We start from the raw sequence: 22,633 nt of genomic DNA on the forward strand, positions 1-22,633 counted from the left end.
GGCGTCTTGTTTACACAAACCTTGAGCATGAATAAAAGCGTACAACAAAAAGCAACCAGAGCGAAGAAGGCAGTCTGTCAACTGCAATCAGTCCTATATAAAGTTGATGTTATAACACCCAAAATATTCTTTAAACTATTTGACGTCCAAGTACTACCTATTTTACTCTATGGCTCAAAAATGTGGCAAAGCTTTCATTCTATAGAAAAGGTGCACATGTTTGCATGCAAGAAAATTCTTACATGTTGGACTTTCAACTCCTAACAGCAAGGTGTACGGAGAGTGTGGGCGCGACCCACTGTGCATCGAGTCTTACTGATTCACATGCCAGCTCATCGCCTCCAGCAGAAAGCGTATAACATGATTTGCCACCTAAACGAAATGGGCTCGACATTCGATTTCGACTAGGCCTCAGTGAACTGGATGTCAATAAAGGAAGACACCATGATATCGAGAAAACAACAACAACCAGACGCTGTAAAATATGTAACAACGGAGTCGAAGACGAATACCATTTTATGTATCTCTGCCCAATCTATGATGAAGTCTGAATTAAATATTTGCCTACATCTAATATCATATCCGCACATAATTTTAAGAAGCTGTTATCTTGAAGAAATTCTAGCTACTACCAAATTTCACATTGCCTTATACATACACCATGCTTTAATATTACGCCAACTTCGTTTTGTTTATTGAATTACATTTTTATTCAACTTATGTATATTCCTATATTGATATATACATGTAACTCTATTGTATATGGGCCTTTGGCCTTTTGTACAATAAAGAATTGATTGATTGATTGAGAGAGAGCACATCTTGTGTGCTGTTCGTTGTTTTAAGCCACGGTAATCAATAATTGGTATATACCATTAAAAAAAAGAAACGCATAACCCAGATATCTGTTGCGAAAATGTTGTATTTTCAAACATGTGTAACTCGTCCACAAATAGACGTTAGTAAATGAATTTTTACATCAGTTTAGAAGATGGAAATATCTATACAACCAAGTGGATAAATTTAGATAACGGACACGTTGAGCGCGATGGTGACGACGTAGCACGGTCCCGACGTCAGGGTTCCTGGCTCTCAGTCCAATCTTTCTCAGCCTGTTCCGTACAGTTTGACCGGATATCCTCCGAAGCCCAGCAGGCACCCTGGCTGCTGTCCTCCCACCCGTGGCAGTATGATCATGCAAATGTAGTACCCGGATGTACCGATCTTGGGCTGCAGTGGTGACTCTTCGTCTGCCTGTACGTTGACGGTCACGTGCTATACCTGTTTGGTTGTAAAGAGCTTCAAATCGTGATATCGTGCTCAGAGTAACATTCAGACGCCTGGCAACAGAAGATTGTTAATCTCCAGCGTGGTTTCTTTCCATGGCGATGTTCCCTGTCGCAGCGTCAAGACGTAGCGTAGTCATTTGACCTTGAAACTCCGAAAGTAATCTGGATTTTTATAGCCAGACAGTGCATGCTCTTTGCTGCACAATTTCAACTAGCAGGTGATTGCTGCTACGTTGTCGCGATGCCTTTTTAATCGTTGTAAGAAATCTCATCAAAATCAACATTTTCAGGTAAAGTCGATTTTTCACTTGTGCAATTGTGTAAAATCATGTTATCAACACTTTTGTTACATATTTTGACGATTGTCTGAACACAATAGGTAATTAATAGATTTTTATAAATACAAAACGGCTAAGCCTTTCTTTTTCGGGATAGTATATATAAAGGCAAACAGTGGTTAATATTATGAACAACGACCGAGGCGTTTATACCAAATACACAAAACTAACATACGTGACCACCTAATCCAAGTTACTCGCTTCTCATGACCAGCAGTAGATTGTTTCGTATATTAACAGTATTGATTCATGTTGGTATTATGTCCAGCGTTAGCCTTAGAATTCATCATATCACTCGTCTAGGATAATCATATACTACCTTAATGAGAAAGTGCACTTCATTTGTATAGGCATTTTCAGCCTTATGACGTCACGCACGGTAGTGTTCCTTCTCAGATGCTCCTCAAAATCTGCGAACATCATTTTATTCCAGTCAAAGGTGGACAATCACGATTATTCGATACGATACACAAGATGATGCGAAATGGTGATATTTCGCGGTTGTCATTTGACAAAACGGACATGGAGATTAAAACGTTTATACAAAATATCTGTTCATGAGACATCCGTTTCTTTTAATGTACCGGAACTGAAAACTGACTTTGCTGTAAGTAAAGGTGACAAGCGCGAGCATAAACCCACATACTGAACCAGCAAACCCGGAGCCTCCGTGCACTGAACCCAAGCACAGCTGTTGGAACTCCAAAACAATACTTCCATCGTAGCAGCATCCATCGTAGTATTCCTGAAAATATATAAAGGCATAGCAGATGTGAGTGTCCAAAGTAGCATATACTTATTTCACATTGGTTGACACGTGTCCGATATGAAGGAAAATATGACACGGATACTGACAATGTCAACGTCATGAGAATTCGATTTCTCACGAACTGTGAAGATTGCTGAGCGCGGTGGCAAACAAAGAAAACGTAATATCTGTGTCTACATTTATGCCTCCAATGCTGCCTGCCATTTTCTGCACATGCTCGAAATGCCCGAATGTGTGACTGTAAGTTTTCTTCACTACAGCGTTGGACTGTTAATCTTTCCGAACGCACCATTACGCTTCCACTTAGATGACCCACGACATCGGTGCCCCCTCCCCCATATGATCAGTACAACATATGAAGCAAACGCCACTATACCAAACGGTTCTCCATCGCAGCTGACCAGTGAAGGTCCGGGTTAGAATATTGATCTTCAGTAACCCATGCTTGTCGTAAGAGGCAACTAACGGGATCGGGTGGTCAGGCTCGCTGACTTGGTTGACACATGTCATCGGTTCCCAATTGCGCACAGGGGCGTAGCTACCATTTAAAAAAAGCCCAAGCTTACACATGATTGTTACTAGAAAGGTTGGGCAAGCCCTCAATACTATCTAAATATAAAGCTTGGCAACCTATCGGGCTTACACTAGAAAAATGGCTTGCTACGCGCCTGGCGCAGATCGATACTCATGCTGTCGATCACTGGATTGTCTGGTGAAGACTATTATTTACATACCGAAGTATGTCAGCTGTCAATAAACTGTCCCAGTAACGCCAAAACAACACATCTGACGGGCCTCTGTGATGTAGAACGTCAGCCTAGAGACCTGGCAGTGTATCCCTGACCCCTCCAGTCAGAAGCTAGGACCCGTGAAGATCCGGGTTAGAACTGATCTTCAGGAACCCATGCTTGTCGTATAAGAGGCGACTAAAGAGATCGGGTGGTCAGGCTCGCCGACTTGGTAGACACATGTCATTGTATCCCAATTGCGTAGATCGATGCTCATGCTGTTGATCACTGGATTGTCTGTCCCTTCACCTTACATGTGCCCTTGAACCTGTGTCACGGTCATGTCCACAGAGTTCAACGAAAAGATCAAAGATTTTTAATATGCGTGTGCTGGAACCCTTATTGATGACGCCGTATGTGTATCTAACCTCCAAGACGTCTTAAATAGCCCATGGCTCGATTATTTACAGACTGTCGCCATATAGCTCGAATATTGATGAGTGCGACGTAAAATTAAACTCACTCACTCACTCAAATCAGAAGTAGGTAAAACTTGGTGGTGGTTGTAACCCTGTTTAGTTCTCGGCGTTAGGGGAACAATCTGGGGATCGGTTTCTCGTGGTGACGTCATCAGCGGTCATGCTGTCAGTCGCTGGACAGTGTCCAGAAGACTGCGTCGGTAACAAATCAGAGATTACAGACTACACGAGGTGTAGCCTAACCCTGGCGCTGGAACACCAACGTCTCGCCTTATCGCTTTATCATAATCTTACGTGTCGTGAGACAAGCCAAAACGTACGAAAGCCTAATGCTGCGACATTTCTTGTTGCATCGATTATTTTCTCGTTACTTCGATTATTCTTCTGTAGGTACCGTTGATAATTTATGGCGATTTAGAGGGGGGCCATCCATTTTGTTCTGGGGAGGTAGGGGGTCATCAATTTTGTACACATGTACTAGGGGTGGTCATTGATATGCATGACATGCAGGGGGGTACTTTGTACCTAAACTTGGTGGGGGAAGGGGTGTCATTCACAATATACATGCTTCTCCATAATACTCATCTTCACCACCCCAACCCACATCCCACCATAAATTATGAACGGTCCCTTACTTCAAGTTTCTTTCAAAGAATATTGTCACGTTGCTTTGATTATTTTCTCGAAAGTTCTAACATTTCCTCGTTATTTCAAGTTTCGAGGAAATAACTGAAGCAACAAGGAATCTCGCTGAAAAAAATCATTCATGCTACAAAAGTGTTAGAATTAGGCTTTCAGTAAATAGTGAACCGAGCCCCTCTCGTGGCCTTTATCAACTGGTTTGCGTCCACAGTAATTTCATAGCCATTCCAAATACCTATGATTCAGATTCCAGGTTAATGTGAGTTAACTTTTATAGGACTGGGGTTATGTAAGCGACACCGTACCAAACACCCACCCACCCCCCACCACACAGCTTAGTTTGTTCCCCTTGATATTTGTAGATTTGCGTACACCCATACATCTGCGTGTTCTAGTCCAGGTACACACGCCCACAGGGCCTGTCCCAAACTCAGATAAAGGTTGTTTACTGACTCTTTCAGACTTCGTTCATTTGGAATGACAGTGGATGCAGAATGACACTTCTTGTCTTTATGACCTGTGGTATACTTTACTCACTATTCAGGGCTTTGCACACATGCTTGTTATTGCGTCTAGTTATTGTTTAGCTCTGTTCACCACTCGCGGAGTGTGGCGCTACACTGATCCCCTCCTATATCAGTCAACCTTTTTATAGGCGCCATCCACAGCTAGTACCAGTTGAAGATTTGACCCAATGAAATGTCCAATGTGTATTTTGAATTGTATACATGCATGCATATATGGGTGCATGTGTACGTCTGTCTGTGTGTGCGTGCGTGCGTACGTGCATGCGTGTCAGTGTCGGCGTGTTTTTGTTTGTTGTATGGTTGAGACCATACATCAATTTTTTAGAAAATACATCTTGTTGGTAGAAACCTACTATCTGTCTAGAAGTTTCTAGTTCACAGCAATGAGATACTAAAGTATGACGCGAGAAATCGGTCAGTAATTTCAGTATGCTTGACAATTACAGACACGTAAACAAGTTTGTATAACGAATGCAAAAATATGGGCAGAAACCAGAGCGTACTGGTCACATATCGTTCAGATTTGTAGGTGTGTCTAAAGCCAACTCTGTCATTGGCTATTCGTCGGTGACACTCAGCATCTCAAGGCCGGACGGTTTGGAATCGGGTCATTTCGACCACTGGCAACAGGCTTTATTTGCGCTTGTTCCATTCCTGACAGAAGCACATCGTTATTTTGAACAAGCACCGGTTGGGTAAAGGTAAATATTTCTCTTGTTTATGGCAATTATACGAAATAACTATTATTATATAACAGCCGACCACTTCATGCGTGAAACATCTTTACAATATACCTATATAAATGTATAAGCATCCACAGTTTTGTATTTGTGTATGTTCGTCTGTAGGCCATGTGATAATAGTTCTGTATACAGAGGATGGTACTAACGCTTTGTGACGTATGCATGAACACAGTATTAGGTCATGTTTACCGCCCACTAGTACATGGGTCGGGTCTAACCCACTGGGTTGCAAGCTCCTCAGGCCGTGAATCACACCACGTGACGTGAGCTGTGTTTGGGTCCGGGGTCAAGGCAGGCCGGCAGACACATGTATCACCCTCTTTGAAGTATGTGTCGCGGAGACAGAGACAGACGTGGAACATCAGATTTACACGATCCCATACAACAACACTTGGTTTGAGAATGTATACAATATACAGGACCTGTTTCACTATATTGGCCGGGAAACTTGACACTGTTTCGTAGACTGAGCTGAAGGTAGCATGCATGACGTCTTGGTGTAGGAAGACACTTAATAACGGGACAAACTGTTGCCAGAACCAGAACAATGGCACTTTCTTGGAGGAGATCAGTCTTCATTCATTCAACTTAGATGTGTGCGTGTTGATACCATCATCTAGTCTGAATCTATGAGATGCCATTTTTAAAAGGGATGGCCTAAAAGTCGGGCCGGGCCGGGCCAAGGCGGACCAAATCTATTATTGGCTAATAAACCCATTAACGAAAATCATGCCTACAATTAATCAATGCAACATACACTCATGATAATAATGATCAATCGGAAGCCACAAACGCGTACCATAATAACTTTATTACCAGTAAATAGGCTAAAATCCGGGAAGACGAGAAGCCTGTGAACTGGCTGACCGAGTTTACGTCTAAATGTGGAATCGTTAAACGAAACGGGATTTAAAACGTATAAATACTTCAGCCAATTCCGATACACATGTCCGTTGGCCCGAAAATGTTTTTACATCTATATCCAATCACATACCACCCCATAAACTCACTATTCGTCGTATTTAAAGCATGCCCACATTTAAATGATACAATCTCTTCCCCACACTCTCAACATTATCTCGGCCACAAATTTCCGCCCGGCTTGGCTCGAACCGTTAAAAGCAACTTAAACTTAACACACGTATCTTGAATTGTGTGTAATTCCATAGACTGGTATTATATCTACCTAAATATCGCTTTGTAATGTTATCATAGGCAACATGTAAAGAAAACTGCTCCGCTAAAGTGAAGCCCTTGTCTCTCATTTTTCAACATATATAGCCTCAATCAAAAGTGTTTAGTCTCTGTTCAAAAACAACCTAAACCTCACACATGTACGTGTATCTTGAAATGTGTTTATATCCATAGATTAGTGTTATATCTACCTACATATCACTTCACAGAGTCTCAAAGCGTAGTATTTGAAGCAAACTCCTTGTTCAAAGTGAAGCCCTATTTTCTATACATTCTCAACAAGAACACAGTATCACAGGCTTTCAGTCCGGCTTGGCCCGGGCTCTCAAACGCACCTTATACCTCACAGATGTATCTTGAAATGTGTTTAAATCCATAGATTGGTATTATATCTACCGAAATATCACCTTGTAATGTTATCAAATGCAACATGTAAAGATCAGATGATTTGAAAATAGGCTGCTACTGCCCAGCCCGGCCAGTTTTATATGGATGCATTTGGAGAAAGTTAGGCGAGACACTGTAGATTTAATGAAAACATACTTCTCCCACTTTCCCACTTCTCTCTCTAATACTTCTATTGTCTGTATGCGTGTTCAGGAAAACAGGATTATCAGAAACACTTGAAGTTTACAACATCCGGAAACGGCATCTCCGAGTAACCTTTGGCAAAGCTCTCACAGTGAAAACAATGTTCTCCCGAGCCTGAGCTGGGCAACACAGTGTCATTGCCGTGGATGTGTTTTCATACTTTCGTATGTTCAAATTATATAACCATAACATCTCATACGGCAAGTCATTTTAGCTGATACCTTCTAATATTTATTAAATTACTGATACGTTCAAATCATGTCATGAATAGCTTCAGCCGGCTATCTAATATCTGTACTTGTATGAATTTACGCTTATACAGTCGTGCCCCGTTTATCCGAACCTCAGATGTACTGTGGAAACTGTACGGAGAACATCCTGTATTCTGAACCACTAATAAAAAACCCACGTCTTTCAAGCATTTCATGTCATATAATTAGGTGTAATATCTTCTGATATTTATTAAGTTACACAAATGACGTCATCGATCGGCCACGTTCTGGACGTCCACGTGTAACAACGCCAAGACAGGACAGATGGATAAGGGTGACCCATCTTCGCCACAGGTTTCAGACTGCAGTGATGACTGCCCGAACCATCCCAGGACTTCGCCGTATCCACCCCAACACAGTTCGACAACGTTTACGTCATCACGGGATCAGACCACGACGTCCCGCCATACGGCCTATCCTGACACAACGTCATCGACAAGCTCGCCGAATGTGGTGCCGAAATCATGTCCGCAGACCCTTGTTTTGGTGGAGAAATGTTGTTTTTTACAGATGAGTCCAGGTTTAACATTTCCCATAGTGATGGACGTCAACGTGCCTATAGACGCGTGGGAGAACGTTATGCACAGGCCTGTGTCTTGGAGAGGAATCACTTTGGTGGTGGTTCCGTGATGATTTGGGGTGGAATAACAGCACGCCAAAGAACTCCTTTGGTGATTGTTCAGGGCAACTTAACTGGTGTGGGCTACAGGGATCAGATTCTTCGACCTGTGGCAATTCCTTTTTCTGCAACGTCATGGCCGTGGCTTAACATTCCAACAGGACAATGCCCGCCCTCATACGGCAAGGGTTGCTATGGATTTCTTGCAACACCACAACGTTGACTTACTGCCTTGGCCTGCAAATTCACCGGATCTCTCCCCGATAGAGCATGTTTGGGACGAGATCGATCGACGTCTACGCCGTCTTCCTCATCCTTGCAACAGAACTTGAGAGAATCTGGCGTGACATCCCACAAGCCTTCCTTGCACGTTTGATAGGCTCCATGCGTCGTCGATGCACTGCTGTTCTCAATGCCGATAATGAACATACCCGTTATTGAGCTTGTGACATGGTCGTTTGACCCCTGTCCCGCTTGTGGACTCGTGACGTCATTGTGATTGACTTTTCAATTGAAATTCTCCCGACTTGTTATAGTTAAAGTTTATATGTACCTTTGACATTGTTATCGTACTTATCAACTGGGATAATATTTTGACAATGCACAGTTTCTTTATGTGGCTAGTATCTATCTATCTATCTATCTATCTATCTATCTATCTATCTATCTATATATATACATCTATATATCTATATATCTATGAGGCATTTGTTCTATTATATATATCTATCTATTATATATATATACATATATATATATATATATATATATGAGGCATTTGTTCTATTATATATATATATATATATATATATATATATATATATATATATATATATATATATATATATATATATATATATATATATATATATATTGTTCTATTATATATATATATATATATATATATATATATATATATGTATATATATATATATATATATATATATATATATATAATAGATAGATAGATAGATAGATAGATAGATAGATAGATAGATAGATAGATAGATACTAGCCACATAAAGAAACTGTGCATTGTCAAAATATTATCCCAGTTGATAAGTATATATATATATATATATATATATATATATATAATAGAACAAATGTCTCATTTTTAGCATTTCTAATTTAGTCAGTGATTACATGCCCATCTGTGATAAACGTTATGAAGAAACGGTGGAGTAATCAATAACACTGAAGGCCCTTGAACGGTAATTAAGGGCAACAATGGAGTATGTTAATTGAATCACAACACCTAGCTGAATGCAATTAGACAAGAGGCAATTAAGCAAGCTGGATACAGATGTAATTAACAGGTGTATTAATTTCATTAGCCCGCACAGAGCCAGATTGAACACTGGGTTTCACTTTAAACGTGTTAGATTCAAATACGTGTACAAAGCTTTGAGCCTCAATAAGGAGGTATTTAGGTAGATATAATACCAATCTATTGCTTTAAACACATTTCAAGATACATCTGTGAGGTTTAAGGTGCGTTTGAGAGCGCCGGACCGAAAGCTTGTGATACTGTGTCTTTGTTGAGAAGGTATAGAAAATAGGATTTCACTTTAAGCAACGTGTTTGCTTCAAACACAACGCTTTGAGACTCTATAAAGACGGTTTTAGGTAGACAGAATACAGTTCTATGGATATAAACACATTTCAAGATACATGTGTGAGGTTTAGGTTGTTTTTGACAGCACAGGCCAAGTCGGGCTGAACAGAGACTAAACACTTTTGATTGATACTATATTGTGAATGGAGAGAGAAAAGGGCTTACTTTTAACGGAGCAGTTATCTTTACATGTGGCATTTTGTAACATCACACATTGATATTTAGGTAGATATAATACTAATCTGTGGAATTAAACACAAATCAGGACATATGTGTGGGGTTTAAGTTGTTTTTGAGAGCCCGGGCCAAGCCGGACCGAAAGCATGACTGTGATACTGTGTGGTTGTTGAGAATGTATAGAAAATAGGGCTTCACTTTAAGCAACGTGTTTGCTTCAAATACTACGCTTTGAGACTGTATAAAGACGTACTTAGGTAGATATAACTCTATTCTAGACATATAGACAGAAATGAGGACACATGTGTGAGGTTTAAGGTTTTTTTGACAGCCCGGGCCAAGTCGGGCTAAACAGAGACTAAACACTTTTGATTGAGACTATATTGTGAATGGAGAGAGGAAAGGGCTTCACTATAACGAACCAGTTATCTTTACATGTGGCATTTTGTAACATCACACGGTGATATTTAGGTAGATATAATACTAATCTATGGAATTAAACATAAAATCAGGATACAAGTTGTTTTTGAAAGCCCGAGCCAAGGCGGACCGAACGCTGGTGATACAGTGTCTTTGTTGAGAATATGTAGAAAAGAGAGCTTCACTTTGAGCAACGTTTTTGCTTCAAATACTACGCAGTAGCAGCCTATTTTCAAATCATCTGATCTTTACATGTTGCATTTGATAACATTACAAGGTGATATTTCGGTAGATATAATACCAATCTATGGATTTAAACACATTTCAAGATACATCTGTGAGGTATAAGGTGCGTTTGAGAGCCCGGGCCAAGCCGGACCGAAAGCTTGTGATACTGTGTCTTTGTTGAGAATGTATAGAAAATAGGGCTTCACTTTGAGCAAGGAGTTTGCTTCAAATACTACGCTTTGAGACTCTGTGAAGTGATATGTAGGAAGATATATTACTAATCTATGGATATAAACACATTTCAAGATACACGTGTGAGGTTTAAGGTGTTTTTGACAGCACGGACCAAGTCGGGCCGAACAGAGACTAAACACTTTTGATTGCGGACTTTGTTTTCCGAGGACTTGATTTTCCTAAATCGTTGGGAATGGAGAGAGAAAGGGGCTTCACTTTTACTTTACTTTATGAAGTGGTATTTAGGTAGATATAATAATGTTTGTTTCATGTGTATTAGTAAATATAAGCATATGAATACGCGCTGACTATCTGATTTGGGCTGGTATTGTTTACAATGAAAACACATAAGAAATTTTGTGTTTGTGAAAGCATACTTTGTTTGATCCTTTATAACATATTACAAAATTTTGTGATTTCAAATATTTCTTTTAATATACATAATCATGTCATATTTGCCCATTCACACTCGCCGATATCCACGTCTCTTTAACATAAACATCCTGTGCTGACTCAGCCTGAGACAATAAAGGTTAATTAGGGAACCCCAATATCTTAATTAAGGAAAGAAAAACCATCAAAACACTGTCACTTCCTGCCCAGGACCCCCGGATGTCACACGCTAAGAGAAGTAAGCAACCTTCCCCCATAGACATATCAAGGAAAACACATAACAACAAGACGGTGTCTTTTCTACGGGAATCTCGGTGTGTAGTCATTGTTGTTGTGTGTGTTTTTTTCACCATTAACTATACATTTTCAATCAAACTATGCATTTGTGAAGGCAGGAAGTGTATCGACCCAAATGTGCAGGTTTCGTTTTAATATTCTGCAATCCATTTTTAGTATTACCCGGTGGCCCGGCCCGGCCCGACTTTTCTTGGCCCGACTTTTAGGCCATAAAGTTCATTTTACGTCTTGGTATATGAACACTGAACAAGCACATCACATGTGACCCGTGAAGATCAGGGTTAGAATTGATCTTCAGTAACCCATGCCTGTTGTAAGAGGCGACTAACGGGATCGGGTGGTCAGGCTCGCTGTCTAGTTTGACACATGTCATCTTATCCCAATTGCGTAGATCGATACTCATGTTGTTGGTCACTGGATTGTCTGGTCCAGACTCGATTATTTACAGACCGCCGCCGTATAGCTGGAATATTGCTGAGTACGACGTAAAACTAAACTCACATCACACGTTAACGTTTGGAGAATGTCGGTTGAAGACCTTGGTGTTAGGGGCACACATTCGTTATTTCATGCTAATGATACGAGTATTAACCCTATAGCTGCACCGATATCTACCTGTGCTCCTTGCTACCATACATCAGTTCTTGACCTCTGGGCTGAATAGCTGCCCAGCACCCACCATCAGGAGGATGACGCGTGTGGCCGATCGCTTCACTTCAGGTGTATCTTGATTACTTACAACAAATGAGCTGGCATCTTGCTGACTGTGGTGGGAGACTACAGACTATTATCCACTTTGGGCTCACAACAGTTCTGTAGTTAGTGGAACAACTTCACCGTCGTCGCATGGTGGTGGGTGGGGATCGATGTGATTTCCACCTTTTGTGTTGTTTTGTTGTGAACAGACAGGTGGACTGACTTAAGATGACGCCATGTGACGGGAAAGGGTAGTTTATGTTGTGGGTAGATTGAAGATTGAATCTGTTTCTTGAACCATGAAATGAAATTATAGTAAAACAATTCTTCATGCAGTTTCACAAGATAAAATTGCTTTCCGACGTCCTCTTTGAAACCCCAAAGAGTCATCGAAGCTAACCTTAGTGTGCATATTATCAATCAGTTTGATCCATTCTTAAACGTGTCTGGTTTAGCAGAATATAGGAAATGCCGCACTAAGCTATATCTGAAAGTATCTGCATGAAACTGTGAGGTATAGTGAACTGAAGGGTAAAATATAGTAAAGAGGTATCGTAATCATCGATTCACATAATCGGGTATGGTCACTTGAAATGAACCGTGTCGCCGAGCCAGATCAGCTAGTCCATCCACTCACATGTCTAGACCAGAGTGCCGTGCCACTAACCGATCTTATCTAAGATCAATCTGGCAAGTTACGCCAATTTTACAATCGTCTTAGCTAAAAATTACACCCGTTCCACTAACCGATCTTAGGCCGGTCGTAATGTCAGGCTAAGATTGGGATTTTAGGGGTTTACGGTTGGCGTAGGGCTAAGATCGGTTAGTGGAGCGGCACCCAGCACTGCTTGCTGGGGTTTTATAGTCTCACCTAGGATCCACAAGGGGTTGTGTGAAGGCTATGACGTATGAGTAATATCCTTTGACATAAGAAGTAATGTGAATCAAAACTATGATGTATAAATAATCTAAAAACAATGCTGGGTAATAATGTGAAGAATAAGACGAGTAAATATTATGAAGACTATAACGTGCAAATATTGTGAAGACTATAACTTGTAAAAATTGTTAAGACTATAACACGTATATATTGTGAAGACTATAACATGTAAATATTGTGAAGACTATAAAATGTAAATATTGTGAAGACTATAACATGTAAATACTGTAAAGACTATAACGTGTAAATACTGTAAAGACTATAACGTGTTTAAATATTGTTAAGACTATTATGTGTAAATATTGTAAAGACTATAAGGTGTAAATTTTGTTAAGGCTATAACGTGTAAATATTGTAAAGACTATAAGATATTTAAATATTGTAAAGACTATAACGTAGATCTCCACTTATTTCAAACAGATTCGTTGTACGTTTATTGATCTCATATTTTCTTCTTTCGATGTTTTGGTGCAGATACTAACACTGTTATCAAGTAATGTACAGACATGTGAAGTAGGAACGTTATGGGCCCGGGAATACACAGAAGGTATTCAAGCTGAATGATGGAGCTATGTGATAATACATCAATATACACGGTCTTATAATTACATCACTTCCACGGACAACACACATTGACGGACACTTGTGGACAAAGGAGAGCAATAAGCTATCAATGGACAGTGATGACTGGACATAAATGCCAAGTCAATGTTGGTGAGCCAGCAACAGGGTCACCACCACACAGGAGAGTATTGTTTACAGCTTATATACGTTGTCTGACAGTTCATTTACATAATGTGTCATTATAACGCCGCAACCTATATATTGTACAGCGTATTCTCAACAGGCCTTCTGAAAAATGCACGGTTTTTTTCAAAAGCCTTTGTGCGCTTATAAAACTGCTATAGCGCTATCTCGACATTTAAGTATGCTCACAGCTCCTACAGTCATATAAATTGAAAAATACAAGGAATACGAGACATATGTTCCACATTCAGTTTTGAGATGTCCATAAATCTGATGTATTTTAAACATTAATTATCAAACTATTGATATACTGCATGATTTACAGATATAACAAATGCGATTTATTTATATTGCTAAAGTATTTTAGATACCTCAAATTCGAAATGCATTATTATTATTTTAATACATGTATGTCACCTTTAGGTCATTGAAACAAAAGTCTCGCTGAAAATCACAGTACAGGAACTGATTAAATTGTATGTGTTTACACTGGAATTATTTATTAGAAGGTGTTGAATTATACAAAATAGATTTAAAGAATTAATGCTGTGTCACTGAGCTTGATATGACATTCTCGTAATATACATTTCTCACTCCCCTTGTCTTCAGTCTAGAAATACATTTTGTGAATATCAATAAATCATCTTATTTATTTCCAAAAATCGATTTTTGTCCATCAGTTAATCTGTTTATGTCTAAAAGTGAATTTAAGATGATTAAATATAGACAGTTACCAAAATATTTAAGTAACTGAATCAAGAGTGAACCCCATGATTATATTTAATGTGAAAACGGAGTGGACTGAGCAGTTGGCTTGGAAATGTTCTTGACAACCATGAAGCAGGTGACCTCGGACGGGATTTGCAAGACATACCAGATTTGTTCATCCAAACGCTCAAAGACACTTTGTAAAACACACAGATCTAATCAATAGAAACGTAACAGCTTGGTCATGCGACGTGTGTTACTTGCTCAACATCTTCGTGCCCCGGGCATGTTGCAGTGGGCACACGTCAGATTATTGTTTCCCAAACACTGCTAGTTTCTCAGTCTGTCATCAGCAGATTCTATCGACGCCGCTCTGCCAAATGGCAGCAACTACCAACTCAGGACAAAGTAGTCAGAACGACGACATTAAGAAATCGGTTGCAGACCGTCTGTCAGATAAGGGATTGGTTGTAACAGGAAACCGGTGAAAGAGTACATGTCCAGACGGCGCAAAAACATATGCACAGAACAGATGGCATCGGCATGACGTTCCCGTGCAATCCCACAACTTACTGCAAGTCTTTGGAATCAGAGGCGTCAATGGTGTCGGTCACATCAGCGCGAGGCTAAGGACTTGTCGCCTGTCGCCTGCTATTTGTCGGTGAATCTATATAAACTGTCATGAACGAAGTGGGTAAATACCTAACTGGTATTCTTTCAGATCGGGACCAAAGCACGTATACATGAGACAAACCTGCAATAAAATCAGGTGTGCGGTTAGATTCATTCGTCATCCACTGGTCCCTCTGGTGACATTGGTTGGTGTACCGTTCACATCTATGTTAATTTATGTTCCCCTTGCCCCTCGGGTAACTGATATATCATGACCTGTATCTCTCTTAGATGTCCCATGACGTAATGGGTGTCAAGAAATAGAATATGTTATAGAAATAGAATAATTACCCCAGTAACCAACCCCAATACAGTAAGCGACACACGTGCCGCATAGCCTGGAACCACCCCTTGAACCTGATTGGTTGATACCCCCTTAACTGCTGCCAGCGCTCCTCTTTGGTATTGTTACAACAATCTGTCTCCGTGAGGTAAGCTTTCTATGACTATTTCCGATTACTTGCGACTCAACCGAGATTAAGCTTCATGTAAATATGTTCTTACCATTTTCTTATCTCTCTGAGAATCACTCTTGGTATGAAGACGTATGTGCTCTGTTTTGAGGCAATTGTGTTATTAGGTATGTACACCTGAAACATTTTTCCCCAAAATGATAATGTCAGATTCGGCAACTCCAAACTGGGATGTCTTGTGTCATCACTAATTGTCATTGATCCATTTAATGTAATTGTTTGTCCCCAGCTTTTCTTTCATGCTCAGTGGAATCGGTTTGGTCAAACAGTCGAGAGTATCGTGTTCACCAGTCTATATTCGTTTTATTTGTCTGTTTCTAAGAATATTGATTGACTTCTAAAAATTGTACTGGCTTTCCTTATTCCATTTTTGTGAAAGCTACCTCTGGCCAGTTTGCATCTTTGGCCAGGGAAAAGTTATGTCTCCCCCATCGAGGCTAGTGCCATCGATTCATGTTTCTTAATTGGCCGTTCTGTGACTCTTGTCTCTGATGCATTAATGCTTTTATTTTTTTTCCTGTAAAAATGACCTATAAATTATGTCCATATCTTATGTGCTCATTTCTCCGTTACAGTATTTCAACTGAGCAAACGATTTGTAATGATGTTAGCTTTAGCTGTGTGAAGTTGCCGTAAACGACATGGCTTATGAATACATTTTTGACAACGCGTTTTACAGAAACCGAACAGCTTTATGGATAACGACTTGCCATTTATTGCTGAATGCAATATACCAGAAGCTGTCATCCATGAAGTGTCACGTGATCTCCAGCTTCTAGAATGCCATTCAAACAGAAAGATATAAACGGTACAATGTCCTACCATGAGACAGGATGGCTCTTAACCCTGTCATAACGACTGATTCAGGACAACCTCTGTTTGAAACAACGTTAAATTCCAAAGAGTGAGTGAGTTGGGCTTTACGCCGCTTCTAGCACTATTCCAGCAATATCACGACGGGGGACACCAGAAATGGGCTTCACACATTGTACCCATGTGGGGAATCGAGCCCGGGCCTGCGGCGTGACGAACGAACACTTTAATCAGTACCCAACCGCCCCTAAATTCCAAAGATTATTCACCACGAAGTCATACAGACCAACGGTAGAGATGATAGTTGATATATCACATCTGTTCCACATAAACATTTCATTTGTTGCATGAACACGTATGCTTAAAACCCATAACCTATCTTTTTTCATGCAAGACAAAGGTGAAAGAGACACCCAAATAAACAAAATCAGAGTAAACAAAACTTTTTAATAGTAATTTGTTAATACATTGCACATGCACAATATGCGTCATTACCGTTTTAAAATAACTTGTCTGTTTACTTATTGCTCCTCCACAGTTTTAATGTCCATGGCCACTTTATCGTGTATTTACTGGCAATGGACTGGCAGTGGCCTGTCAGGGGACCTGAAGGAACCCACCTACTTGTAGGGGGTATCTATAAAGGGTAGAGAATAGCACGAGCACGGCTACTGGTAACGCAGTGTTGGATTCAAGGGGGCATCTCGCCTATGACACCACCTACACTGAACATGTCACAAACAACATAATCAGACTGGACCCAACGCTACAACTCAACAAACACTATTTTGGAACTGTCACCTCTGCATGGACACACAGGACTGAATAATCTGCAGGGTTCTCGCACCACCCACACTTCTGTGGTGCTACGTGCTGAACTTGTGTCAGAACAAAATATCCTTCAGGAGCCAGTCGATGTATTCGTGACCTACTCGTATCGACAGCTATTTATGACATGACTGTTTTTGTTGTGTTTTTGTAATTGCATGCATGGGCTATGTGGTTGAAACGTTTAGCGCCGCATCGTCAACATTTTCTTGGAGAGAGTACACAACGTTACTACTTCGTACCGAAATGCACGAGTAACTCACAATAGTGATCTCGTTGCATTTGCCATGCCCCAGCATATCGAGGTTACAGACATGTTTTCAATTCCAGGTTCCAAACTAACGCTTGTATCACTGTCGCTATGGATGGCGGCCACATCAAGAGTTGTGTCCCCATGTACTCCCTGAAGGATGTGGCGCATCACTGTGACCTGGAGTCTTGCTGGATAGTCGTATCTGATCTGGTATATGACGTTACCAATTTTATAAGAGAGGTAAAGTGCGCGTTCATTTCTAGTCTGGTGATGGTTTTATAAATCAAGCCGGGAGCACCGGTGTCTTTACCTGGCATCATCATGTCTGAACCTATTACTTTGGGATTGACATGATCCCTTATACTCAGTAACAAGTCTGAGTTAATTTTAAAAAAAATCAATTTAACCAAGCTCAATTATTTTACTATATAAATATGTTAAGTTCATTTCAATACTATCTGTTCCGGAGAACATAAAACCGTCTATGTCCTACTCGCATCTACACCTGACGTAAATACGTCTTAACGGGGATTGTTTATTCGTGTATTTCAGCATCCCGGCGGAGAAGACATCATTCTTGAACACGCAGGGACAGACGCTACAGTGGCCTTCGTGGACAAGGGTCACTCAAGGGACGCGTATGAGATGCTCCGAGATTACCTTGTCGGTCAGCTAGTAAAGGTCAGTCACCCAGTGACGTTTTCAGCCTATGTTTCAATCGTGTTGTACAGTTAGGTGATGCATGACGTGTGTCATGACGTTGAATCAGGGAGCTTATCTACTGTTGGCGTCTTCACGGGAATGGCCAGATACCCGCCGTACACATTAACAGCTCCCTAGCTTGGGACAGTTACGTAAAGCAATGGCGGATCCAAGATTTTAAAGAACGCTGGGTTGGGGAGGGGGTATCCATTTGGACATTTGTATGTTCATTATGGTTGGTGGGTGGGTTTGAAGAAGTAAAGGGGGAGAGGGGCAATTTTAAAAAGGTGTGTGTGTGTGTGTGTGTGTGTGTGTGTGTTCAGGGGGTTCGGACACACTGACCCCCCACTGGCTCCGCCAACGCAAAAAAAAATCTTCAATGTGGTCTTAAGTCATTTTCAAAGGGGGTCGAACCCCCTGAAACACACACCCCCTCTCTGGATCCGCCATTGAAGTTACCTCTTTAGCAATCTCAGATATATTTATGTCTATATGCTAGCAAGAACATTGATTGAGAGCCATTCATTGCGTGTAAAACAGTATCTACCTTCGTGTGTACGTACTTCTGATTGTGATAAGCAAGACGAAAGCTTACGTCATGTTTATAATTCCAGGAGGACCGACGCCCCCCGATACGACTTGCCGGAACCTTCTAGTACCAACGCCATGTATAAACTGAAACATACTACAGATCTCGGATACTCGGAATTCTTTTCTGATGTGGAAATCACATATAGTTGACATTAATAGTTCTGCCACAATGGTGACTATGACAATGATCTCGTGATGCGCACATAAAGATGTGGAAAGTTGCAGCACTCCGGGCTGCTGCAGGACGAACCTGTGGTTCCACAAAATACAGGGTACGTTCAGGAACTGGTTCTTTTGGCAGAACTATCGCTAACAGATGTGGCTTATACATGACATAATTATCCATAATTGTGGTGAAGGATTAGGCAGCTGGTTGATCCTGATTTCACAGTGTGCGAGTTTGCATGTTCTGAGATTGAGCGCTGTGTTTAATGCCATGTGTATATTGAAACTCTGTCTCTATTTATGAGTGAATGGGTGAGTGAATGAGGTTTAAACCCCCTTAACACAGTATTCCAGTCATATCACTACGGCGTGTCGGTTTCATGAACGAAGAAAGCCGGAGCCGTACACGTCTAAACACCATATCAGAGCGAATGTTGTGATTCGAATCCAGGATACGGGTTTCGGTAGGCTTTAGGACTTAAATATTCCGCGTTTATGCGAATGGACCACAAGCGCTCCCTTCCTTTTCATGTGACTAATCTCTAGTTACCGGAGAGGGATACATCACTAAAGGTAACGCGGTATATTTGGTCCTTCCAGGGTTAACTCGTGATGAGTACCCTGATAGAAATGAACACATGTATTTCCCGGACAAGGTGTGTCCGAGTCCGATTCCTAACAGGAGAGAAGTAAATGTTGTTTTGTTGACCTAGTCAACTGGGAAAGCGTCATTTCTTTCATCGTTTTGTTCTCAATTGTGAATTTCGGAATCAACTGACCTTGTCGGCACTTTCATACAAGTTACGTACTTATCCCGGTGAAAATTATTATTGCTGACTGTAGACAGGATGTTTGACAAGTGTTATCCGTGCGCTGTTACCATGGGCACAAGCATTCGGAACCAGATGACAGGTTGTGTAAGTGAATGGGTCACAGAGAAGGGTCACCACAACCCCACACCTGGAACGCCCTACATATTGTCTATGATTGCATGAACAGCCAACGAATAACTGTAAAAAATGTCAGCTATGAACAATTCTTAAATGCCTTTTGAAATACTTCTGGTCTTCCATACAAGTTTTTAAATAAGTTAAAAATTAAATGATAATTAAGTTATAAAGGACAGTGATACACGTGATACTTGAGTTCACGTCTGCCAACGAGTTGTGCTTAACCCGTGAAATAGGTTAACAGTAACTCAACAGTATTTACTGGGAGTCAGCACGGCAAGGAATTTCAAAAGAAGAATGTTCTCGTGCTATTTGTGCTCTCAATGTCTGTAGATGTTTTAGGTTTGATGTTACTGGCCAGGATTCACTTGACTGTAGTAAATGTGCGAGGATTGTTTGAGTCGTGTAACTGAGATTCCCTGGTCGCCTGTGACCGGTCTCACCCAGGGGCATGGAAGGTGTGTCACAACTAACAGGACGAGTGTAGGTAGGTGCAGATGTTGAGTCTCACGTGTTATCACTGACCTGGTTGTAGGCCCAGTCAGGGCTGACCTATTTACTTACCATGACGTACACAGACGAGTTAGAGTGGAGGTGACACAGGTTACATACCTCCATGTTGTTTGTTCCCTGCTGTCTATACACAGCCTTGTTGATAGTACACCTGTTTTTGCAATGGTTTCGATCGTTATACATGTGTGCATATATAGTATATACCTGTTCATTATGAATTATTTTTCTAAATAAAAAGGAAACTGTGTGAATATTGTTTTGTTTAATGTGCTTATGCTTTCGTTTTCACCACTTTGAAGAGTATTTCAGTTACATCCCAGTGGCAAGTTCATCTTGGAGGGAACTGATTCAAGTCTTGGAGCTTAGTACTTGGTGAAACATCTACAAATGATAGCAATTCTGGGATTCGAAACCACAATCATTGATTTCTGGTACACCTAAGGGAGGCAATTCTGCATCTGTGCCCCTATCTACCAAGCCAGGTCCAGAGACAATGTACCAACACACCTAACATTGTTCACACATCTAGGACAGCTCAAGACAAAGTATTCAGTTACATAGATATTCTTTAATGTTGAAGGTAAATATATTATGACAATATTTACAGATCATCAATGAATATGGATATTTTGAAATCTAGCACTGGAATGTGAAGGTGGGGAATGGTTGAGTGGGAGGCAACTACTGACATTGAACACTACTCACCAATCCAGTCATATTACTAGTGTTAATCCTCCAATGGTTAACCAATGGAATGACAGATTAACGTCAGTAATGTGAGAGCATCAGGAGTTAATTAACTTTTTTTTATAGGTATGTACACATAGCAAAACACCATTCTTGTCAATAATGACAAATCTACTCCATTGTAATTAATGTGACATAATGTCTATGCAACCACAAATTAAACTGTGTGGAATATCTGATAACAAATCCATACTAAAAGGCATACACAAACATTCAATGTCAATATAAATGAATTGGCAAATCTACATGAAGGGATTCACATAACTTCTCCTGAATATAAAACCAACTATTAACAGAAAAGACTCAAATAAGATCTGGGGAACCTCAGGTTTGAGATTCTTGCCAGGTAGAGCAATGGTAGAGTTTACAAGAGTTACTTTATTGACAGTGGTTCTTAATCTGCTCAGCAATCAACAACAGAAACTGGTTTGTGAATTTACTAAAGCCACAATCTAGACTCAGCAATCAACAACAGAAACTGGTTTGTGAATTTACTAAAGCCACAATCTAGAAATATTATGCAATATTCAAAGGAAAAGTGGAAACAGGTCATTTGATCACATGATCTTGTATAGATTTGAGCTTTTATCAAGCTGCTTGTGTTAATTTTCACTTGCCTTTCATTGGATAATTTTTATCTTGTTTAAAAACAGTTACAACTATTTTAAATGACACAGAAGATTTAAGAAATATGAAATCACTGAAACATGTATACCTACAATGTTTTCTTGCTCACTACACCATCTGTGGCAGTCACCTTGACAGTGACCTTGACTAGTTGAACAGGCGATGGCCCAATACTTAGCATACATGTGTGCAAAGAAATGTCCAATAAGATTCATGCTGTTTACCAAAGATCAAATGCCAATGATAAGCTAAAACATTAAAACTGAAATATTCACTAACAAGGAATTGCACATATCTAAAATATGTAATAGATACATGAAGAAAAGGTGTCAAGCAGCTGAAATATAATTACATTCATAACATGGCAGTCAAGACTTAATGACTTAACAGTCTGAGAGAAAGAGACCCAACTGCTGAAGTAATATGAATAATTCAAGCTTCATAAACAATGCAGGCACAAGTAAGTTTGTCCAACAAGTAAAACATTACAACAAAACACCAGCAATGACTGCAGCTCACATGATCATCCTGTGGAGGCTGAAGAGCTCGTACAGACTCTACGGAAAACAACCTAAACAAGAAGGAAAGGTCCTAGATATCCCCATCCCATCAACCATGGGCATAAAAAACACAGTTTCAATTCACTCATA

General features: G+C 40.3%; 1 protein-coding gene across 3 annotated transcripts; it reads left to right on the forward strand.

Annotated features, from left to right (window-relative positions):
* The first annotated feature begins 5,343 nt into the window (after positions 1 to 5,343).
* On the forward strand, positions 5,344 to 20,860 carry LOC124262460 (cytochrome b5-like). Of its 3 annotated transcripts, none has more exons than XM_046696983.1 (4): positions 5,344 to 5,473; positions 17,766 to 17,928; positions 18,241 to 18,369; positions 19,005 to 20,860. In XM_046696983.1, the coding sequence occupies exons 2-4, from the start codon at positions 17,797 to 17,799 to the stop codon at positions 19,044 to 19,046; spliced, it is 303 nt and encodes a 100-aa protein (XP_046552939.1). In that variant the 5' UTR covers positions 5,344 to 5,473; positions 17,766 to 17,796; the 3' UTR covers positions 19,047 to 20,860. The 3 variants fall into 3 exon arrangements, with proteins under 3 accessions (XP_046552939.1, XP_046552926.1, XP_046552933.1); XM_046696970.1 differs by lacking the exon at positions 5,344 to 5,473 and adding an exon at positions 16,563 to 16,698; XM_046696977.1 differs by lacking the exon at positions 5,344 to 5,473 and adding an exon at positions 16,563 to 16,698 and having other exon boundaries at positions 17,766 to 17,898.
* The last annotated feature ends 1,773 nt before the right edge of the window (positions 20,861 to 22,633 follow it).

This window comes from Haliotis rubra, unplaced genomic scaffold, assembly GCF_003918875.1.
Source record: "Haliotis rubra isolate DU_JTF1 unplaced genomic scaffold, ASM391887v1 Scf12, whole genome shotgun sequence".
In the NCBI taxonomy this organism is placed as follows: Eukaryota; Metazoa; Mollusca; class Gastropoda; order Lepetellida; family Haliotidae; genus Haliotis; species Haliotis rubra.